Genomic DNA, 20,270 nt, shown 5'->3' on the forward strand with positions numbered 1-20,270 from the left:
CAATATAAAAAAACAACATTTAAGGTTTTGCTCACAAAATGAGCGTTTTATGGACTACCTCTCTGACGCAGCAAAGTGATTCCCTCTTTAGATCATCCAAACTTGTCTGTCCCCTGTTTTCATTATAGACATAACAGGAAGGGATGTATCTGAATCATGCAGGCACAAGAGCACATTGTACTTAACTCTAATGATGAACAGCACAAAAGCTCTGCTGCGCTTTATCTCTTAAAACAGCACCACCGGATGAATCATTGATGAATAATGACGGAACAGTCCATCTGGGCAGCTTTCTCATTTGATAAAGGTTATCCAGACATGAGCAGCAGCAGCATTACTACTGTAGCTATTCTGGTAACCTCTTCATTGCTCTATATAAAACCCGCCCCACAGCAGTGACTGGGTCAGTGGCGTGGGCTTCGAAAATTACCCTGTTTTCATGATGCTGATTGTCAAAATATAAGAACAAAATATGAACCGGTCAAAACAAAAGCAACTGGAAGTAATGTCATTCTGTGCTGAGGAAAGCTGGTTGCCTTCACCCTTCATAAATATGGAACACCAGTAGACGAAAAAAACTTCTAAGCAGTAGCTTGAAGCAGTCTGTTTCAAAAGTGACCTTATATGGGAAAGTTTCTCTCCCATAAAAACGTGTCCCTGAGATAAACTGTCACACTAACATGGGCCTCCGTGTGGTCAAAAGCCTAGATAAACCTGACAGCAGCTCTGTCACACATGCTTTAAGAAGGGCCTCGCATGTGTAAAGCAGTCTGTCTGAGTCGTCTCTCCTGTGGTGTCCTGTCCTCTTTAATGGTAAGGCTTTTAATTTCACACAGCCAAACTAACCCATCGTGCTCAGCTGTTGAGAACAGTTAACTATCAGAAGAAACGAGTGATAATCTTATACACTAACTTTGAGTATTTTCATCACTTACATTTATTATTTTTTTATTAAACATATTAAGGATGAACTACATTTAAAACATACTAAAGACCAAGAACAATGTCATGTTCATTTCACTTTCTAGTGAACTGTAATCTAGAATACAGGCCACTTTCATGACAATTCTGCTCAAGTATGTTACAAAAAAAGAAACCTATAGAGTAATTAGCACAATGGGTTATTGAAAGCTAGTATACATTAACGTGCAAATTAATTGTTTCACAACTTGTTTCACAATTTCCTTTCCCTCCTGTTTCCTTTCCTTGTTGTGACTTATTCACCTCTGTTTAAATTTGAATCGCCAGTACCAGAGGAATGATGAACAAATCACTTGCACCGTGAACATGTGCACATCAAGTAACTAGTTAACTAGTTTCATTTTTATGCTGTGGTAAAGCGTGATGATGAAATTTGGGTGGATACTGGATAGAGAACAGACAAAAAAATTCTACAGCACAAAAGCAGAAGGATGAGGATGATTTTGTTTGTTGCACTTCCTGTATTACAACTACTTTGTTACTCTTTAACAGTACAGATACTGGTGAAGAGAGATTTTCAGAAGAGCAATATTCGCTCTTATGCTATGAAATAGGTAATTATTTCTGTTAATTAGATAATGGAGCTGATACACCTTACGTGCTTGCATATTAAAACCTTATTAGCATTAACATTTTCTCTTTGAAATTATCTCATCTAGTGCTTTCATCAAACCATGTTTCAATTCTAAACTAAAGTTGAATTGCTAGTCACAACATGTAATGTTTTACCATAGAAAGTTGTTTTAAAATATCTTGCAAAATTTGTGGTGTTCTTTTGTCATTGTGTAATTCATATTAAAATCTAATATTAATCCTAAAATGCAAATCTGCATTGACAATGAGGACATTAAACATGACGTGTTCCTAAAATGGTAGGGTTATAGAGTTAACATTTAAAATATTTGAAAAAAGTATAATTGACATCATATATACAGTATCTCATAGGGTCTCCATAAGAATAAGCCTAGCAGTAAAGTACAGAGAGAATGGTAAGTATCCCCACAAGAGTGGAGACCTCTATTTGTTAAGTGGTGAGTTTGAAAATCAGTGAAGAAAAATTCATCTTACCTTCATTCCTATGTCCTTTATGTTTATGGGTTTATCAAGTCTTTATAGTTTATCAATATCTGCATTTTTTCCTTTTAAGTGACATGCTGCTGCTGTTGCTTACCTTCGTACTGCTGAGAGACGAGTTCCTTCTTGGACTCAGCTGTCCTGCTGGGTGTATATGCCATGAGAATGGCCTCACACATTGCAAAGGAGAGGAGATCGCTGAAGTGCCACCAGCTTTGCCTTCCGGCACCACCTCATTACAGATTTGGCAAACCCAGCTCAGGGAATTAAAGGCTGAAAGTTTTCATCAGTTGCCTTACTTGCTGCGACTACAGGTGAGCAAGAATCCACTGACGACTGTACGTCTGGGCACATTTAATAACCCACCGAGCCTGTTATCTGTGAAATTGTCATTCAACCAGATCTCTACTCTTCCACGGGGACTTTTTAGCAACCAAACTGGGCTCACACAACTGTTTGTAGACAACAACAGGCTTGCTGCGATAGAGCCAGGCTTGTTTGACCCCCTGGGAAATCTGACTGAACTTGATTTGAGCAACAACAAGCTCAAATGGCTTTCTGAAGAACTATTCCATAGCCTCGGAAACCTGCGTACCCTAAACCTGGGAAAAAACCTCCTCCAAACCCTCCCTGAGCGTATTTTCAGTTCTCTTACCCTCCTCCAAAAACTTTTTCTATATCGCAATGAAATTAGGAGCCTTCCACTTGGAATTTTTAAGAACCTTCATAACCTCAATGAACTGAAACTTTTCAGGAACAACATTCAACAAATCCCACCCAGACTGTTCTGGCCATTATCAAACATAGAAAGCCTTACTCTCTCCTCAAATCAGCTCACCCAGCTGCCTCCTGAAAGTTTCTTCCACTTGCCCAACCTCACCCAGCTGACTCTCTTCGAAAACCCACTGACAGACTTACCCGACAACCTGTTTGGAGAAATGCCGAGACTAAATGAATTCCTTTTATTTCATACAAACCTTATTACCATCCCAGGCAATTTATTTGTTAACATGACAGGTCTAGAGTTACTGTTTTTGACACGTAATGACAAATTATCAACTTTGCCAAAGGATGCCTTTTCTGGCCTGACGAGCCTGGTCAAGCTTGCTATTCATTCTAACAGTTTATTGCGCTTGGAGCAAGACCTGTTTTCTGACCTAATAAACCTCAAGAGCCTTGCACTTTATTCCAACAAACTCCACTACCTTCCAGAAGATATCTTCAAAAACCTTCCAAAACTCAGTAGCGTTGAACTGCACAATAATTTACTGGAAAACCTTCCTAGTGAACTTCTCCATTCAGCAGGTATGCTACAAAACATCAGCTTGGATGGAAATCATTGGAACTGTAACTGCGACATTGTGAACTTTACAGACTGGATAAGGAACAATAAACATAGAATTTCGAACTATGAAAATGTATTGTGCTATACTCCGGCTCATTTAAAAACTCACCATCTTAGTTCAATAACGAATGAAATGCTCCCGTGTGGAACAACCTCCGTTCAACCCACTTTTACTGCCTTTATGACAAAAACTAACAGTATTTCCAGCACTCATGAACGTCCAGGGATAAAAGCAACCCTCTCTTCAACTACTGACAAGCATTTTCTCACCACACTGAGCAGCAGCTGGACCACTCAGCCATTGGTGTCAACTGGCACACTCTCTGTTTCTTCTTCCTTTACCCAAACCTATGACCATGCTATTCCCGAGAACCACACATCGCAGAGGGAGTTGGATAGCTTGTTTCAGATGATACATGACATCGAGGCTCTGCAGAGAGGACCCACAATTGTGCATCACAACAGGGTAAATGGTAAAGTTTATCTTTGGACTGTTCCACTACAGGACCCTGACATGACAATCCATTTACTCATACGTGCTTTGTTAGTAGCTGCAGCACTACTTCTCATTGGTGTCCATGTGTTTGCACTTTACAAACTGAATCAGATCATATCTAGTCTACATGACCTAGTTAATACACCAGGTGTTTTGACTATCAGAACAGAAGGTATAAGGTAAACAATATCAGCCTTATAGTGTTTTTTCTTTATTTTTCTCCCTGACAATTCATATAGTGTTTTTTGAGTGTCGTTTTATGTTGTTTTTTTTGCTGGTGTTACTTTTTTTTAAATTCCTTGATTTACTGATTAATTAGCTTAAACATTCCTCTCAAACCTCTGGCTGGTACTTTTTCACAAATCTAACAGGAATTGTATAAAATTCGAGATTTATGCCAAGTTGAACTGGCTTCTAGCGTACAGTAGAGGAAAGTGTTGGACATGTCAGGGATTGTTTTTCAAAAATATCCTTTCAACAATATTGCAGCATCAGCCAAAATTCAGTTGTCCTCCAAAACAGGAAGTCAAGTCAAACACTGTGTACTTTTTTATCAATTTTATATTTATCACTTCTGATGCCAGGAAAAGTTAATTTGATGTTATAGATTTTGTCCAACATTTTATCAGACAATAACTGGACTATTGCCCTGCAATGCATTCCAGTGAAAGATGAAGTTTCTTATAGTTTTTTAAAGACATCACTCAATATTATATATTATAATATAACCAACACCCATAGAAAATACAACTACCATGGTATTACAAGTTTTAAAAACTGCTTTTGCATACAATTGCTAATAAAGTGTAAGTATTTTTCTCAGACTGTTTATGAAATCTCTGTAACAAAATAAATTAATTGACGGTATCACAAAATGTTACAAATTCCAAATTAAGTACAAAATCGTCAACTTTTGTGAAAGTACTGTAGGTTGCTATGGTGACACAAACTGCTGGTCTTGCCACAAGCAAGAGCGAGAGCTTGCGAGACTTGTGACTTAAACCGGCCCTTAATGCTCACTAGTCACTGTAATAAGCTCTTCAGCAATAATAGGCCCCTTGCTCTTCAGCATTTACATGTTCCCACTTGGTCAGCTTTTAAGATCACATGGCCTCAGCTTTCATTTTTACGCTGAGCACTATATTGCTCTTCAGCAATAATAGGCCCCTTGCTCTTCAGCATTTACATGTTCCCACTTGGTCAGCTTTTAAGATCACATGGCCTCAGCTTTCATTTTTACGCTGACGATACTCAAATATACATCCATACCAAACCCGACACTGATGTGGCTGTCTCTATTCTATATAATTGCATCTCTGACATAAAAATTTGGATGACTCAGAACTTCCTTCATCTTAACTGTGACAAGACTGAAGTCATGCTTATTGGTACCCCCCATCAACTTCGTAAAGCCAGTCCTGTAACCCTGTCTGTAGATGGCTCTGTACTTGAGCTCCAATCAAAATTGAAAAACCTTGGGGTTATATTCGATTCTGGCTTAACATTCGACCCACATGTACAGCATACTGTCAAAACATCTTTTTTTCACCTTAGAAATATCGCAAGACTACGCCCTATGCTTTCATTAACTGTGGCTGAAAAGCTGATCAACATATTTGTATTCTCTCGAATTGACTACTGCAATGCTCTGCTCCCTGGGGTATCTAAATCTACTCTGAACAGGCTGCAGTATGTCCAAAATTCAGCAGCCAGAATCCTGACCAGATCTAGTGCAAGTGTTCACATTACTCCTATCCTGGAGTCCTTGCACTGGCTTCCGGTCAAATTCCGCGTAGACTTTAAAATCCTCATGCTCACCTACAAGGCTTTACATGGGTTGGCACCTCAATACCTGTCTGAACTTTTATCGCCCTACTCCCCACCTCGCAACCTCCGCTCTTCAAATTCTGCCCTCCTTACTGTCCCCCAAGCCCGTCTACATTGTATGGGTGACAGGGCCTTCTCCTGCTATGCCCCCAAGCTCTGGAACTCCTTGCCCAAGGATATTAGAGAGTCACCTTCTCTAAACTCCTTCAAATCCAGACTCAAAACCCTCCTTTTCAGAAAAGCCTTTACTTAACTGGTTCCATTCTTCACCCCTCTGCTCTTCTTAATACCATCTTCCACGGTCTCCTCTATTGTTATTGTTGTATTGTTGTAATTATAATTGTGTCCTGTCTTGTGAAATTTTCTTATTTATTGTTGTAGTCTTCTTATTTATTGTTATTGTCATCCTGTAAAGCGCTTTGAGAAGCCACCTTTAAAGGCGCTATATAAAATAAAGTTTATTATTATTATTATTATTATTATTATAATAACTAAGGTACTGTGACATGCGAACGAGTCAGTACAGGTTGGGCAAGCAGATCTTTCACCATAGAAATGTTCCAAAGTGGTCTGCATGAAGAGTTTACAAGTCAGTAGTATCTGTCTGCAAAACAAGCCTGCTGTTTAAAAGATGACAGGGCCGCTTCACCTTATCTGAAGTTTGTTGCCTCATTTTGATGAGTTGCAGAACATGGCACTGCGCATACCTGAAAGTTCAATCTATTTTGTGATGTAAACTGGAGATTTTATATGTTACTGTGTACATTTGACTTTCATTGTGGCTTGAAATGCACTCATCCATGCCGATTCTTTCTACCTATGTTGCACTTCCCCTGTAAATGTATCCACAACATACATTAAGGAACTGTTGTCATATTCCGAATGCTGAGAAATACCTTCAAAAGGGAATTTTTAGGAAATTGTATTAATTTAGCAAACTACTTTGAGCGATGCAAAATAAAGCAAGATTTTCTTTAAAGTATAATTGTTTTTTTGAGCAAGAACTAAAGAAGAAGATAAGAAAAGACAAATACTTAATAGTTCTGTAATAACAGCAGCTAAGGAAACAACAGGCTGCTATAATGAACAAACCTTGTTTTCATAACTCCCACTCGCAGACAGTCAGGAAATAGGCCGAACAGTAAGTTGCTTATACAGTAATTACTCACTATTTTGCTAAATCTTATGTTTTGGCGGTGAATAATCACTGATCACATTGTTCCTTTGTTTTCCCTGAATACCACTGTTAACATATCCTAGGAGATTTGGAATTTACAAATCAGCCTAAGACTACAGGACACAAGTGGCTGAAATTACACAGATTCAGAATGTTGCTAAGACGACCAATTATTTAGTAGATTGGCTAATGACCAATATTTTTAGTTAATAAAAATATATTTATCATGTCAAAAAAACATATTTAGTGAATAAATTATGAAGCCACCAATCAAATATTCAAAAGGGGGTTATTTCTGTTAATTTCTGAGAGCTAACAATCTACAACAATGCAGGCCAGATGGGCAACTGGAAAAATAAAAGGCCTAGTTTGTAGTTTACTGTACTAAAGGAAAAGAGCCTGTGTCTAATAAAAGTAAACCTTACAGTATTAATAACGAAACATCGGGTACCAATTTAAAGTCTTCAGTTACACCTCTGTCACTAATTGGCTATAAACATAACAAAACATGCCGTTTTAATAATTCTAAGAATAAAAACAGTTCATTACTGAAATACCTTCCCAGTTAATAAAAGGATTGTTGAAGAAATAAAAAGGTTGACGAAGATAAGCATTTTAAAAATAAAAAATACTAGTCAAAAGAGTATATATCAAAAATCACAATTGTTCCCTCTATCATACAAAAGACGGAAACAAATGTATACTGTACCCCCACCTTTTCAGAAATATCTAAACAGTACAAGGGAAAGAGAAAGGTGAGTGTGTGTCAGGTCACATTGAAAGGTATGATACTTTTAGAACCATTATGCAGTATGTATTTATTTTACATGTTCTATCTCTATCTCTATCTCTATCTCTATCTCTATCTCTATCTCTATCTCTATCTCTTTAGCACGATGAACATGTTGTATCATTCCAACTTTCAGAATGTAAATCAAACACAAAAACTCCAATGTTTCGCATACCTCATCACCCTTCACCCCTGCCAGCCTCAAAGTAGATCCCCCTCCCTCAAACGTTTCCTTCCAAAAGACTCCAGAGGTGATACAGGTCACATAGAGTGGAAGACATACACCTCAGCTAGATCTGACAGTCAAGAGCAGAGCTCCAGGCCAGCTCATTCTCTCCCCAACTGGCAGCACAGATCACACGCACATGAAAATATTTAGAAATTCCAGGATTCACTGATTCCAGGAAGGAATGTGGAAATTCCCAATGAATTACCACAGTGATTTTAGCCATCCAACTAGCTCAATTTCCACCACTGTGAAAGATTGGAATCATAATTCCACAAACTCACCAGGAATACTCTTATTCAAGGAATAGTCTTGTCTAAAATACTGGACGTAACCAATACCAGACACTCTCAAAACATGAAAAAACATGCTTATAGTGCCCCATTATCTGACCACATAAGGAAGGAGGGACAAATGTCATACAATAGCATCTGTGAGGTATCGTGTACAATCATGATCATGTACAATCTGTGGGGAAAAAATAAAATACTTTTTGACTAAGATTTTTAGAAGCTAAATTGATATTATCCTGAACATAGTTCATTTCAAACTTTTGCTCATAATGAGATACTGACTTTTAGTTTACCTTTGAACACAAAGCCCATCACTTTCACTTACACTTTAACAAAACTGTAATTGTAAAAAGTCCTTCAAACCTTAGCATAATAACAATACTTATTTCTGTTGATTCAGGCGGAGGGCATGACAGTTATGATCTTATCAGTTAACAACTGTTCAGAGTTATCTGTGCATCTCTTGGCAAGCTCTGCTCATGGCCAGAGCATTGTGATAACAGGCCTTCCTCCTGCCTTTCAACTCAGCAGAAAAAAGGTTGCTCTTGGAGGGGACTTGGACAATATTTCACTGACACTAAAAAACAACGAGATACAGTTTCAGTGAAAAACAAATGCTACTCCTGTTTTGGAAAAGTATAAATCTTTTTGCCTGAAATACTGCAATATTCACCACAGGAGGTGAGGCTTCAAACGAAAACCAATCAATAAGATGACTCTATGAAGCAAATATGCATAAAAAGAGTCACTCATGAGGGAACCACATTTTAGGGTCTGCACACTATTCACGATCATTCATGGTTTTGCTCAGTTTTTACATTCAATTTGTTTATTGGTTTTTCAGGGAAAAGAAAGAACGTTATATGGTACCATATACAATAATGGACAAAAGTGAACAATCATCATGGCATGAAACACTTGGTACCAAAACAAAGGGTGTAGATCCAACAATAATATAAAAACAGGAATAACCCAGAGATTTGGAAGAGGTAAGCAAAGGAAAAAGAAAAGAAAAGAAAGAAAAAAAGGTAATGAAAGGAAAAGAAAGAAAGAAAAAGGTAGTGAAAGGATAGAAGAGGGAAGCAACAGTTGTCAAGGTCTTCTAAAGGTCTGGGCTGCGCTGCAAGTTCTTAAAGAAGTTTGAAAAGAGCTGCCAGGCAGAATACAAACTTGCAGTGGAGGGGAAAGCTCATTTTTACAAAGTGGAGAAAGTACATCACATCCCTTACCCAGTGAGTGACGGTTTTTTTAATGGTGGAAATGTTTTTGTTTCTACTGTGTTGGGGGCTCTCACATGTCATTATACTTTTCAAAATGTACATATTTGATTCACGTGTAGGCCGTTTTTATTTTTCAAATGCCAATGTCGCAGTTGAACATTCCAATCTGTTGGGTTCATTCTGTATTAATCATTCACATGTCATTTGTCGTATAAAACTATTGGGGTTTCAGAGCTTAATATTTTGGATATATTTTGTTTTCCAAAAGCATACAAAAGACAAATCAAAAGGAAGCCTTTTGTTAGTAAACGGGGTCTCACTGTCACCTCTAGCTATTAATTCTGCTATGTTTTAACGAGTGGCAGATTAAGGGTGGGGCTTTGCTGGCATGCAAACCAACCAAAACGTAGTCCAAGAATCTGAGCATCCAAACTAGAGAGAACAGCTCAAGCAGAAAACCAAATCTCTTCTTAAAGTGAACAAAGGACTTCAATAAGCTGTTGCTGTGAACACAGTGTGACAAGTCCCCCCAAAATATTCAGGATTCTCCCTACTGCTGAGTCATTTCTGATGCATAAAAGCAGGGAGGAGACAGGGCAGAGCTACACCACAGTGAAGAGTATAAAGACTTCTGCAAGGTCACAAACTCCTCTGTTCATTTCAGCAGCTACAGATCAACTTTAAAAAGGTAAGTTATTCCTATTTAATTGTTTTTCGCAATGGGAAATTACCCATATATTAATAAGAAATACTATCCTTAGAGCTTTTTTTACACTCTACAGACATTTTAAGGTTTGATTATATGTGTTTTTTTCTTCTTGGTAACTCAGAACAAAAATAAATTACTTTCTAAATTATTTAGTGTATTCAAAAGAAAATCCTTTGTTGTGGAATGGTAAGATATTCATTGTAAAACTTTCTGATAAGACTACATTACTTTTCTTTTTGACCTTTTCTTGATATTTTGTTTTGAAGTTATACTTTTTTTTTCATAGTAGACAAAGTTTGTTATTCATAGAAAGACTTCTACCCATTCTGCCAACATTACATTCAGTATCAAAACATTCTATAAATATATATAGTATTCAGATATTTTAGATGTTTGTATTTTTAAGGAGCCACTTTAATGAAGAAGTAAATGTCTAGAATAGTGGTATATAAGCAGAACAAGAGAGTGGCAGCAGCAGAATGTGTTCATGTTGAGCAGGCAAGGCTTACAGAAATGTAATACTCCAGAGAAATGCAAGTTTCTACAGGAAAGTTCAGTAGCCAAAGCAAGCACTGACCACAGTAAATAAACAAGCAAAGTGCTGGGAAAACAACAAACCATATCTCCATGGGGTTTAAACAAATTGACATGAAAGATGTTAATGTGGTCGACTCCTGCCCCATTAAGAGATTCTGGCTCTGTCATGTTTGGAGAACTTACAGTATATCTGAGCTGAACAAAAAGATTTTATTCACTCATTATGCATGGTTGCCTGTATTAGAGAGGACAAAGAAAAATAAAAAAGGTTATTTCATAATGAAACCAACTGAAGAGAACTGACAATTGTACTGTGATTAGTGCCATAGACCAATTTATGAAAATTACAAATGTATTGTATCTATTTAACTACTTGAAACTGTAACACACAGAAATATGTTATGCAGCTAGTAACATAAGATGGTGGAGGGGTTATACTTTATAATTCCACTAGTGTTATACATTAATTCTAGTTATATTTACGATACTGTTGAAAACTTTGCCTTTGTGTGTGGGACTGCATCTCCTTCAATTCCATAGTTTAGTTTAAAATCTATAAAAGAAAAAATAACCTTTCATTTCTACATAGCACAGTGAATGTAGGTATGAATGAAACTCTACAGTGTGATTCTAATGTGACAAGTATTGATCTCGTACTACCCAATTTTCTCACTGCATCATATGCATTTAACAATTTAGTATTTAATAATATTGCTCTCCTGTTTTTTAATTAATTTATTTTTTGAGAATGCAGAGAAAACACACTTGATAATCTCAGTACATTCTGTTTGATTCTTGCCTTTTTTAACTGACAATGCTGACTGTATTCTGTCTGGAGCTGTTGGGAGGTGATGGAATTTAGGGAGTAAGATGTTTTTGAAAGTAAAACAAATACTGTCAAAAAAAACAAGAAGCTAAGGTCACTGATCTCATTGATCTAGTGCAGCTCAGCTAAACACGGGGCCTTCAGCGTGTCTCTGCAGTTGGATATTTTTCATCAGTTATCAGAAAGCTGCTTAATCCTGATAAGCCCAGCAGCCCAGAGCCTATCCTGGAAGACTGGGACAAGGTGGGACCACTCCCTGACCAGGATAGCAATCCATCACAGGACACCCACACACACGCACACAGGGACATTTTAGAGACACCGATAAATTTAGCCAGCATGTCTTTGGGAGGGGGGAAGAAACTGGAACAGAAACCCAAGCGAATCTATGATCCAAGACCCAAGAGCTGTGAGGCAGCAGCACCTGAGTGCCAGTGAAATACGTTTCACCTATGGCAACACGCAGATTGACAAAACCTGCATAACTATTCAATTAATACCATTATATTTTTGTTAGAATTGGGTCATGACTCTAAAAACATATAACACCATATAAGGTCTGGTTCTTTTACTAAAAAAAATGTTTCACTCTTACATGACAGCAGAGAATGGTATTTTTCAGTTGAAAAGACGTTTGAGTAATTATTTCTGAGCAGAAGCCATATGGAGCAGAGCTTTTTCCCCAACACGATGGCTAGTTTGCTATTTATTTTAAATGACGTACTCCAGAAAAGGATGAAGCAGCTCATTATCTTGGCAAGACATCTTAAATGAGGTTTCCGGCATCATTACAGTAAAATGAAGCCTAGGGCCCACACAGCTGCTCCTAGTCTGTCTCTCATTCCACACTGGCACTGGGAAACTGTATGCTACACTTACTGTGCTCCTGTGGAAAATTGTCCTATTAATCTGCATAACTACCAATGATGAGAGAAGTGGTCTAGGGATTACATAACACATAAATGTGCAATTTCAATTTTTATATGAAACTGCTCACTTTCTGGCATTTGACATGGCAATTAAATGGAAAAAAGACTGTACTGGAAAATAAATGACCACAAAGAAAACCATAATTCCAAAAAGTACAAGAAACCATTCACTGTCATTCATTGTAGCTGAAACTAAATAATTGTGGATTCTATTATATTAAGGAACAAATTATTCTATATTGAAATACATCTAATTGTTATATTTCCTTTTAGGCACCATGGAATCAGCAGGCTACTTGCATATACTTATCAGCCTTCATGCTATATTGTTCGTTTGTGGGAACTGCCCAGACAAATGCTCATGCCCACAAGATGGATTGGTGCAATGTTCCGGAAAAACTATCACAGAATTCCCAAGCTCCCTACCTCTGGATACCATACGCCTTGACATATTGGACACCAAAATCAATTCTTTTAAACCAAGTGACTTTCAAAGATTACATGACTCTCTGCGTTTTCTTTTTATAAATCGTGCTGAATTAAAAGAGATAGTACCAGGTGCATTTGACAGTGTAACTAGACTTGAGATTCTGGTTTTAACAAGTACTCCACTACAGGAGCTGTCAGATGGATTGTTCAGAAATCTTGTTAATCTTACAAAACTTATTCTGTCCAAAAACAAACTACAAATGATACATCCTGATATGTTCTCCAGTCTTATAAATATGAAAGATCTCAATCTTGAAGAAAATCTGTTGAACTCCATTCCAGATGAAGCTTTCCGCCAACTCACAAAGTTACAAAAGCTTGATTTAGGAGGGAATAATATCACTGCCTTTTCAAAGACCATTTTTCAAAACCTTCATGAGCTTCAGAGCCTCAAGCTTCAGAAGAATGCACTGAGAGAAATCCCAGCAGGCGCCTTTGATCACTTGACAAAACTGAATGATTTGTCATTACACGTCAATCAAATTGAGCATCTGCCAGCTGACTTGTTCTCCAAGCAGCAGAACTTGAAGAAACTGTACCTGTCCAACAACCGCATTTCAGAACTGCCAGAAGGCATTTTCCAGAATATGCCCAACCTCACTGACATATCCCTGCATGAGAACCAGCTGGTAAGTTTATCCAGTGGTATATTTGGCCCTATGCGTCTCCGACAGCTCTGGCTGTATGACAACAATTTAGCTCACATTGGGGACAACGTGTTCAGCAACCTCACCCAGCTGCGGCTCTTGGTCCTGAGCAGGAATCAGATCGGCACTATCTCCAAAGATGCCTTCCGTGGTCTGTCGGAGCTTGGGGAAGTGTCGCTGCACACGAACAGGCTGACCACCTTGGAGGAGGGGGTGTTCAACGGCCTGCTGAAACTCCAGAACGTCTCCTTGGAAAATAATTACTTGCAGTTCTTGCCCAGATACCTATTCCAAAACCTGCCACAACTGAGGAAACTTGAGCTCCATAACAACTCATTGGAGAACTTGCCACAGGAGCTCCTTGACTCCTTAGACAAAGCAACTGAGGTGACTCTCTTTGACAACCCCTGGAAATGTGACGAGGACATTTTACCTCTAAGAAACTGGATTAATCAGCACCGTTCTAAGGTGTACAACATCAGCCAAGTTGTCTGTCATTCCCCTCTCTCCCTGAAGCTTACACCTCTTACAGACGTCAGAGATGAGGATCTGACTTCTGTTACAGCCAGTAATATTTCCAACAGCTCAGTTACGGTAACGCCGGTCAGTTTGACCACTGCCACTACAATACAACAGCGGTTACTGACTTCCTCATTTCAAACAGAGAACAGTGCTACTACTTCCTCGTCTAAAATAACCCCTTCCAATTCCAGCGAGGACTTCGACAATGGGGAGGGACAGGCTGGGGGGCTTTCAAAGGAGGCTGTCCTCATAATCATTGTGCTTATCTGCACAGTCCTAATTTCCAGTGTCATCATCTGTATTGCTTGTAGGAGGAAAAAAAGACGGTCAAGTGGCAACTTAAACCCTACGCAGAAAAGGAATTCAGCAATTTGAACACCATCAATAATGACACTGGTCAGAAAGCCTTCAGAACTTTAGACAAATAATGTGGAATGTGATGCTAGGGTACCAGAATGAAATAACATTCATTTGTAAATCATTTTGATTGGCTGATGGAAAAAAAGTTAGCTGAAGTTGGATGGTCAGTCACCTGTATATCAAGGAATTGCGGCAGCAACAGTTTTGAGGGCAGGAGGTTTTTAAAAGTTCAGCTGTAATTAATGTCCTGCCTTCATCTTGTTTGCTGAGTGACAACACGTCATCTATGCTTGATGGACAGGTGACACTGTGTGCCAAGCAAACACCTTATTGACAACAAGATACCAGGCCACTACACAGCTTTGTGAAAAAAATCAAATAAAGTACTCAGCATTTGGCACTTTCTTCCTGGTATATACATTTATGTCAATATTCGTTTGTGCGGTTTAACAGAGACAAGATAGACGACTTTAATTAATGTGACTTTCAGAAATCCAAGGGAAACGTGCCAGAAATCAGTCTCAGGATGTCATGCTGTCTGGGTGTCATCTCTTAATGTGTGAAATAAACTCAAATGATTTTGCAGATCGAATGCTTTGCATAATACCATAGTTTTATTGTGTACATTAAAAATGCCTACATAAAGTGTAAAATTGAAATACTGGAGAAGTGCAAATAGTTTTATAAAGTTTCACAAAATTCAATTTACAGTCTTATTTGTAAATGATTGCCTTATTTGTCAGGTGTAGTAATGTATTTGTTAAATGTTATCCCAGATTGGATCTACTATAACACTCATCGAGTATAAGCTCAAAGAAGTTTGAAAACTTTGTGTTTAAGAAATAAGTTGGTCTTGACAAATTGGGGCAAAATGTTATACATCAGATTTGCAGCTGTATGTTTTTCCTATGAATTGCCTGTCATGTTCTAATTGGTCACAGTAGGTTTTCACATTAATTGACATTGTGTTGGCTTATAAACTATTTAAAACTTTCACAATTCATCATAATCACAATTATGAGAAGAGCTGCTGTCACAGGCCAGATACCACTTTTTGGTTGTGTATTAGCTCTTCTTTGACTGAACAAATTACAATGTGCAGCAATTACATTTTCGATTTGTCTTAAAATGTTTATATTAAGACACAATGTTGAAATATTTGAGCCATCTATATCGACTTAAATTGAAATGAGGTTTTTTGTAAACAATCTAAAAGCCTTTCCAATATTTCCTCTGCTGTAAATGTCTTGCAATAGGCAGTACCTTCTCAGTATTATTATATTAACAGTTTAACGAAATACCACAATATTTAGATTGTAGTATGAATTTAGTTCAGCTTTGAAGATTGTTTCTGCTGTAATTATACTTTTTTAATTCAAATGGCATTAGAGTCTCAGTAATGTGTAAATAGATCTATGAATGGATTGTAATAAATATTAATTTTACATATGTGTATTTTACACATCTAAAGGATGGTTTATTAAATTGAATACAAAACAAAAAGGTAAATGTGGATCTGTAGTTGCTAAAAAGCAGGAGTGAAGCCTTGCATTTAAGGGAGTTTTTTATTCAAAATTTGTTTTCAAAATATTGGTCACTGTTTTTATTTGTAAAAAGTTAATCTTTTTTAAAGATTGTGGCATCTGATATCATACAACTACTGAAGTGTTATTTAACTAAAATTTAAATGAAAAAAATCTAATTTCACATTATTTACAGACAAGCTTTGTAATTCTTATGTCAGTAATCAGTATCAGTTTGTTGTGTAGAAGAGTTTATGTGAGGTAACTTCGAGTAAATTTAAAAAAAAAGGAAAATGTAAAAAAATATGTCAATAAACAAATCATTTTGATTCAGTTGTTTTTCTTGACTGCAGAAGACAATTATTTAATTCCATGATTCCCTGCTATAAGGTTGTTCTGGGATTTTGCTAGATTAGCCCCAACTTTGTCAGATCCTACAAAGCTTTGCAAAAAGGTTTTTTTATCTATAGCCTATAGAGATTCAATTTAATGGATCACAAATTCATCACAGTGCCACTAGCAAAACACCTTTGTTGACACATTTTCATATGACAAAAGAAAACTATTAGATCATTGTTTCCAATTACTGACTTGATCCCAACAGAGCTGTGTAGAACCCAAGACATATCTAAGATACTTGCACTTTAGCAAGCACAACAAACTTGTATGTGTAATTGATAGGAAAATCAAATGTTTTTAAGACTCTGAAGTAAATGCTGGCCTACTGTGTGTTTATGACCTTAATTCTTCTCTTCAATTACTAATGAGGCAGTTACATTTTTCCCACAACCTTCAGTGTCTGCACTGCCACTAAACTGACTTAAATCTGGCGCAGAAGGCTATATGATTGCACACCCTAAAATAAACCTTAAAACTATTTTATAAGTACATCCTCAACAACTAGTGGTACTGTAGCTTTTCAAAAAGGAAATATTTATTCCGTTTTTAGCTAGATTGTATTGGTGCCTCGCGTGATTTAACCATGATAATATAATGCACATATGTTAATATGTCAATAAAATGTTGATTATCTACACTGCCCCTTTCGACATTATTGACCAGTTTCATCATGCAGCCTGCAATTTTAGCTTTCGCAAGTCTCAAGTGTTCTGGTTTTCGAAATCACTTTGCTTAGAAGGCAAAACAAAAATACCACCCATTTGGTAGCAGTTTATATTGCAGTTCCGTTTCAGATGTCTAAGTGGTCCCCAAGGCGTGTGGGTTAACTGTATCCGGCCCTTTGTTCACCTCCAGATGTGGTGCTTATATGGTGTTGAAAGGCTTACTGACATACAAACATACAATCATACAGCTGACCTGTGACCTATCAGTTTGTTTGTTGCTTTTTTTAACTACAAAACTGATAGTTCATAATATTTGAATAAACAGCTGTAATCTACTATGGTCAATCATTACATCTACCACCCTATTTAGACTCCCTGTCTTTTTTCCTACCTATCCAACCTATAAGCATCCTCACTCCTTAATTAAGGCACTTATTCTGCCCTTCTGATGGAACAAAGCTCCTGGTTTTAACCATTTACAACATTCTCCTCTCGCTCCTTCATAGATGAAGACTATGAGGATCTCTCCTCTGACAGGTTAGCTCGAACCTTTCGGTCAGCAATGTATCATCAGCTTCTGCCTCTGCACTTCCTTCGGCAGCTTTCAGCAGGTGATCTTGTGTCACTGTGGACCTGCACCAGGATCAGCCATGGACCTGCTTGTCCACTCACCATCCCCTCAATTCACCACCTACATTACCTCCAAACATGTCTTCCGAAAGGTGATGTTGTCCAGGCTCAGTGTGATCCAGGCAGCTTTCTCTTTGGCTGGTCTTCCATTGTCATCGCCTGTGGTGCATCTTTGCAGTTACAAGAGTGAGGGAAGCTTTGATCATGATCAGAAAATGTGTTTTGTATCATTGCTCTGGTGAATCTCCCCGATTTTAACTGTGTACACTAACTCCTCTATCATTAACGCCCTCAAGCATTCAAGTAGGCTAGACGTTGTTATCTGGGTGAGGGGTATCACTGTAGGCAGTGGGAAGTTTCCTTCTAATGCAGCATTTCACTGTGACATTAGAATCCCACCATGACCTCAATACTTTATTAGCATCGGGGCTGCCTATATGCTTTGCTCCATCTTCAAAATAATTGTCCATTCCAGCCTGTCCAAATCCAATTCCACCACTTGTCCCAGTGCATAGGATACTACCTGTACCTTTGAAAATGCTGACTGGCATCCTGTTTCACATTTACATATTTCAGCACAGAGTTTTTTTAGGGTTCCAAAATCAGCCTTGAAAAATATTGTAACGCTTACGGCTGACAGGTACTGTGTAAGAGCCGGCTTACCAGAGCAGGTGACGTCACCGCCCTTCCAAGTGATAGCAGGACCACAGCCCCTGGGCTGTAGAAAGATCTCTCTTTAGCTCACCGAGCTGGGTCCCTGCTGAGTGACGCGGGAGTCCCGGGTTCGAGCCCCCGATGGTGGGGGGCCAACCTACTGCGGGAAGGGCGCCCACCTGAGCCTCCGTTGCGTTACAATATCTTATATTTTAAAACCATATGTATTATGCTGCTATCAGGCATGCACACATCACCTGAAAAATATTATCTCAGTCGAAACACGTGTTCTGTAACACATGTCCTCCACGAAAAGCTGGTTGCCGGTGGCATTTAGTACAGCACCAGTGCACAGCGTCTAGTGCTGAGCAATTATTTCTCCCAAATCCGTGCTGAAAGATGTTTTTTCTAAAGGCAGGTGTAATATACATGTAATGTGAAAGTGTTTCTGGCCCAATTGAAACAGCTGCTCCTGTCTGCATTTCAGCTGGGGCTCCGTGGTGTTCACCTGTACTTCTATTGCCATTTGAGCAGCACACACAGGAAAAGCTATAAACACTCACCCCAGATCTCTATCTCATCATTACCCCTTCTTAATTACCTTCTTGATAGGCCACTTCACACTGCAAATTTCTACACGCTCCTTTCCAGGGCCGGCGCCACGGGGGGGTGCAATGAGTGCAACCGGACCCGTGCCCAGATCTAAGGGGAGCCCGTTGCTAACGTCATTACAATGATTTTTTTTAAAGAAAAGACCATCTGTAAAATAAACGAACAAGAGTTCGTATGTCGGTGTATTATCCAATAGCAATACTAGTCTGGCCCATTTTAAAATAAAACACGATGACCTATTGGAAAACTCGGCTGAGCGGATGATTTGCAATTGGTCTTTGGCACGTTCACTCCCAAATACTGTACTGTATGTAGAATTGGATAACGCGACCTGTTCCCCCGCAGGACTGAGCAACAGACAAGCTTGCATTTAGCTAAACTATGTTCGGTTAGTGTGCAACATGAAAGTGATCCAGAAATGTAATTCGGGTAGCGAGAAACGCAAAGAGCCGAAAAGGCAATGAGACAGGAAAAGATTAAGTGAACTTTTTCAGTGGCGTACTGGACACTGTCATCAGTGAGACAGAAGAACGTTTTTCTTTCTTAAGCGAAAAAAACCGGGGCTAATTCAACTGAAGCCTGCAACGAACTCGCCTTGTTTCTACGAGACATTCATGGCAGAGACTTGGCAGCTGAATTAAAGTTTCTGTTTCATCTGTTCCCTAACGAAGTCAACACTCCGTCTGAAGTACTGCAGTATGTGGTCAACAAAGATCTGAAATCTGCGTTTCCAAACATATTGATAGCATGTCAAGTGTTTTAACCCGTTCCAGTTGCTGTCGCCAGCGCTGAACGCTTGTTTAGCAATTTGAAATTGATCAAAACTTATCTAAGGTTCACCATGTCACAGGAAAGACTGTCAGCTCTGGCTTTGCTGTCTATAGAGAACACCACCGCAAGGCAGGTTGATTTCAGTGATATCATCGCCATGTTTGCTGAGACGAGTCAAGTTGTAAACTTTAAAATAACTAGTTACTAAGTCTCAGGTTGTGTGTTTGCCCGTTTTAATTCTACTTTCCTGCTCTATGTGCAGAAGGGGGTAGAAGCCTTTTGTATTTAATTGCATCCGGGCTCCAGTATGTGTTGCGCCGGTCCTGGGCCTTTCCTTATAACCACAGCAGCTGCAAACCTTAATTTCCCATCCTTCTTCATTCTCCCCAGGGTAAAAAGACCGCTATCTACATGAGCTGATACATCGTGCACTGAGACCTGCTGAAAAAAAGCTCGCCAAAATCAGAGCTGGGTAACCTACCTGCATCACTGTTCACAACGATATTTTGTATCCACACCCTTATTCCGAGAAAAAAAACAACAACAGCAAATGTTGTCCTTTCTTTGC

General features: G+C 38.5%; 2 protein-coding genes across 2 annotated transcripts; both read left to right on the forward strand.

Annotated features, from left to right (window-relative positions):
• Nucleotides 1-727: 727 nt before the first annotated feature.
• Nucleotides 728-4,925, forward strand: LOC107079153 (platelet glycoprotein V). Its single transcript, XM_015361252.2, has 2 exons — nucleotides 728-813; nucleotides 2,129-4,925. The coding sequence occupies exon 2, from the start codon at nucleotides 2,133-2,135 to the stop codon at nucleotides 4,077-4,079; it is 1,947 nt and encodes a 648-aa protein (XP_015216738.1). The 5' UTR covers nucleotides 728-813; nucleotides 2,129-2,132; the 3' UTR covers nucleotides 4,080-4,925.
• Nucleotides 4,926-9,857: 4,932 nt separating this feature from the next.
• LOC107075372 (leucine-rich repeat-containing protein 15-like) lies at nucleotides 9,858-17,007 on the forward strand. Its single transcript, XM_015361253.2, has 2 exons — nucleotides 9,858-10,117; nucleotides 12,704-17,007. Exon 2 carries the CDS (start codon nucleotides 12,709-12,711, stop codon nucleotides 14,461-14,463), a length of 1,755 nt encoding a protein of 584 aa, XP_015216739.2. The 5' UTR covers nucleotides 9,858-10,117; nucleotides 12,704-12,708; the 3' UTR covers nucleotides 14,464-17,007.
• Nucleotides 17,008-20,270: the final 3,263 nt, after the last annotated feature.

The sequence above is a fragment of the Lepisosteus oculatus genome, chromosome 13, assembly GCF_040954835.1.
Source record: "Lepisosteus oculatus isolate fLepOcu1 chromosome 13, fLepOcu1.hap2, whole genome shotgun sequence".
Taxonomy (NCBI): domain Eukaryota; kingdom Metazoa; phylum Chordata; class Actinopteri; order Semionotiformes; family Lepisosteidae; genus Lepisosteus; species Lepisosteus oculatus.

Bases quoted from the DNA above. Each gene is read 5' to 3' on its own strand.
- LOC107079153 (XM_015361252.2), top strand. From the start codon at position 2,133: ATGCTGCTGCTGTTGCTTACCTTCGTACTGCTGAGAGACGAGTTCCTT.
- LOC107075372 (XM_015361253.2), top strand. From the start codon at position 12,709: ATGGAATCAGCAGGCTACTTGCATATACTTATCAGCCTTCATGCTATA.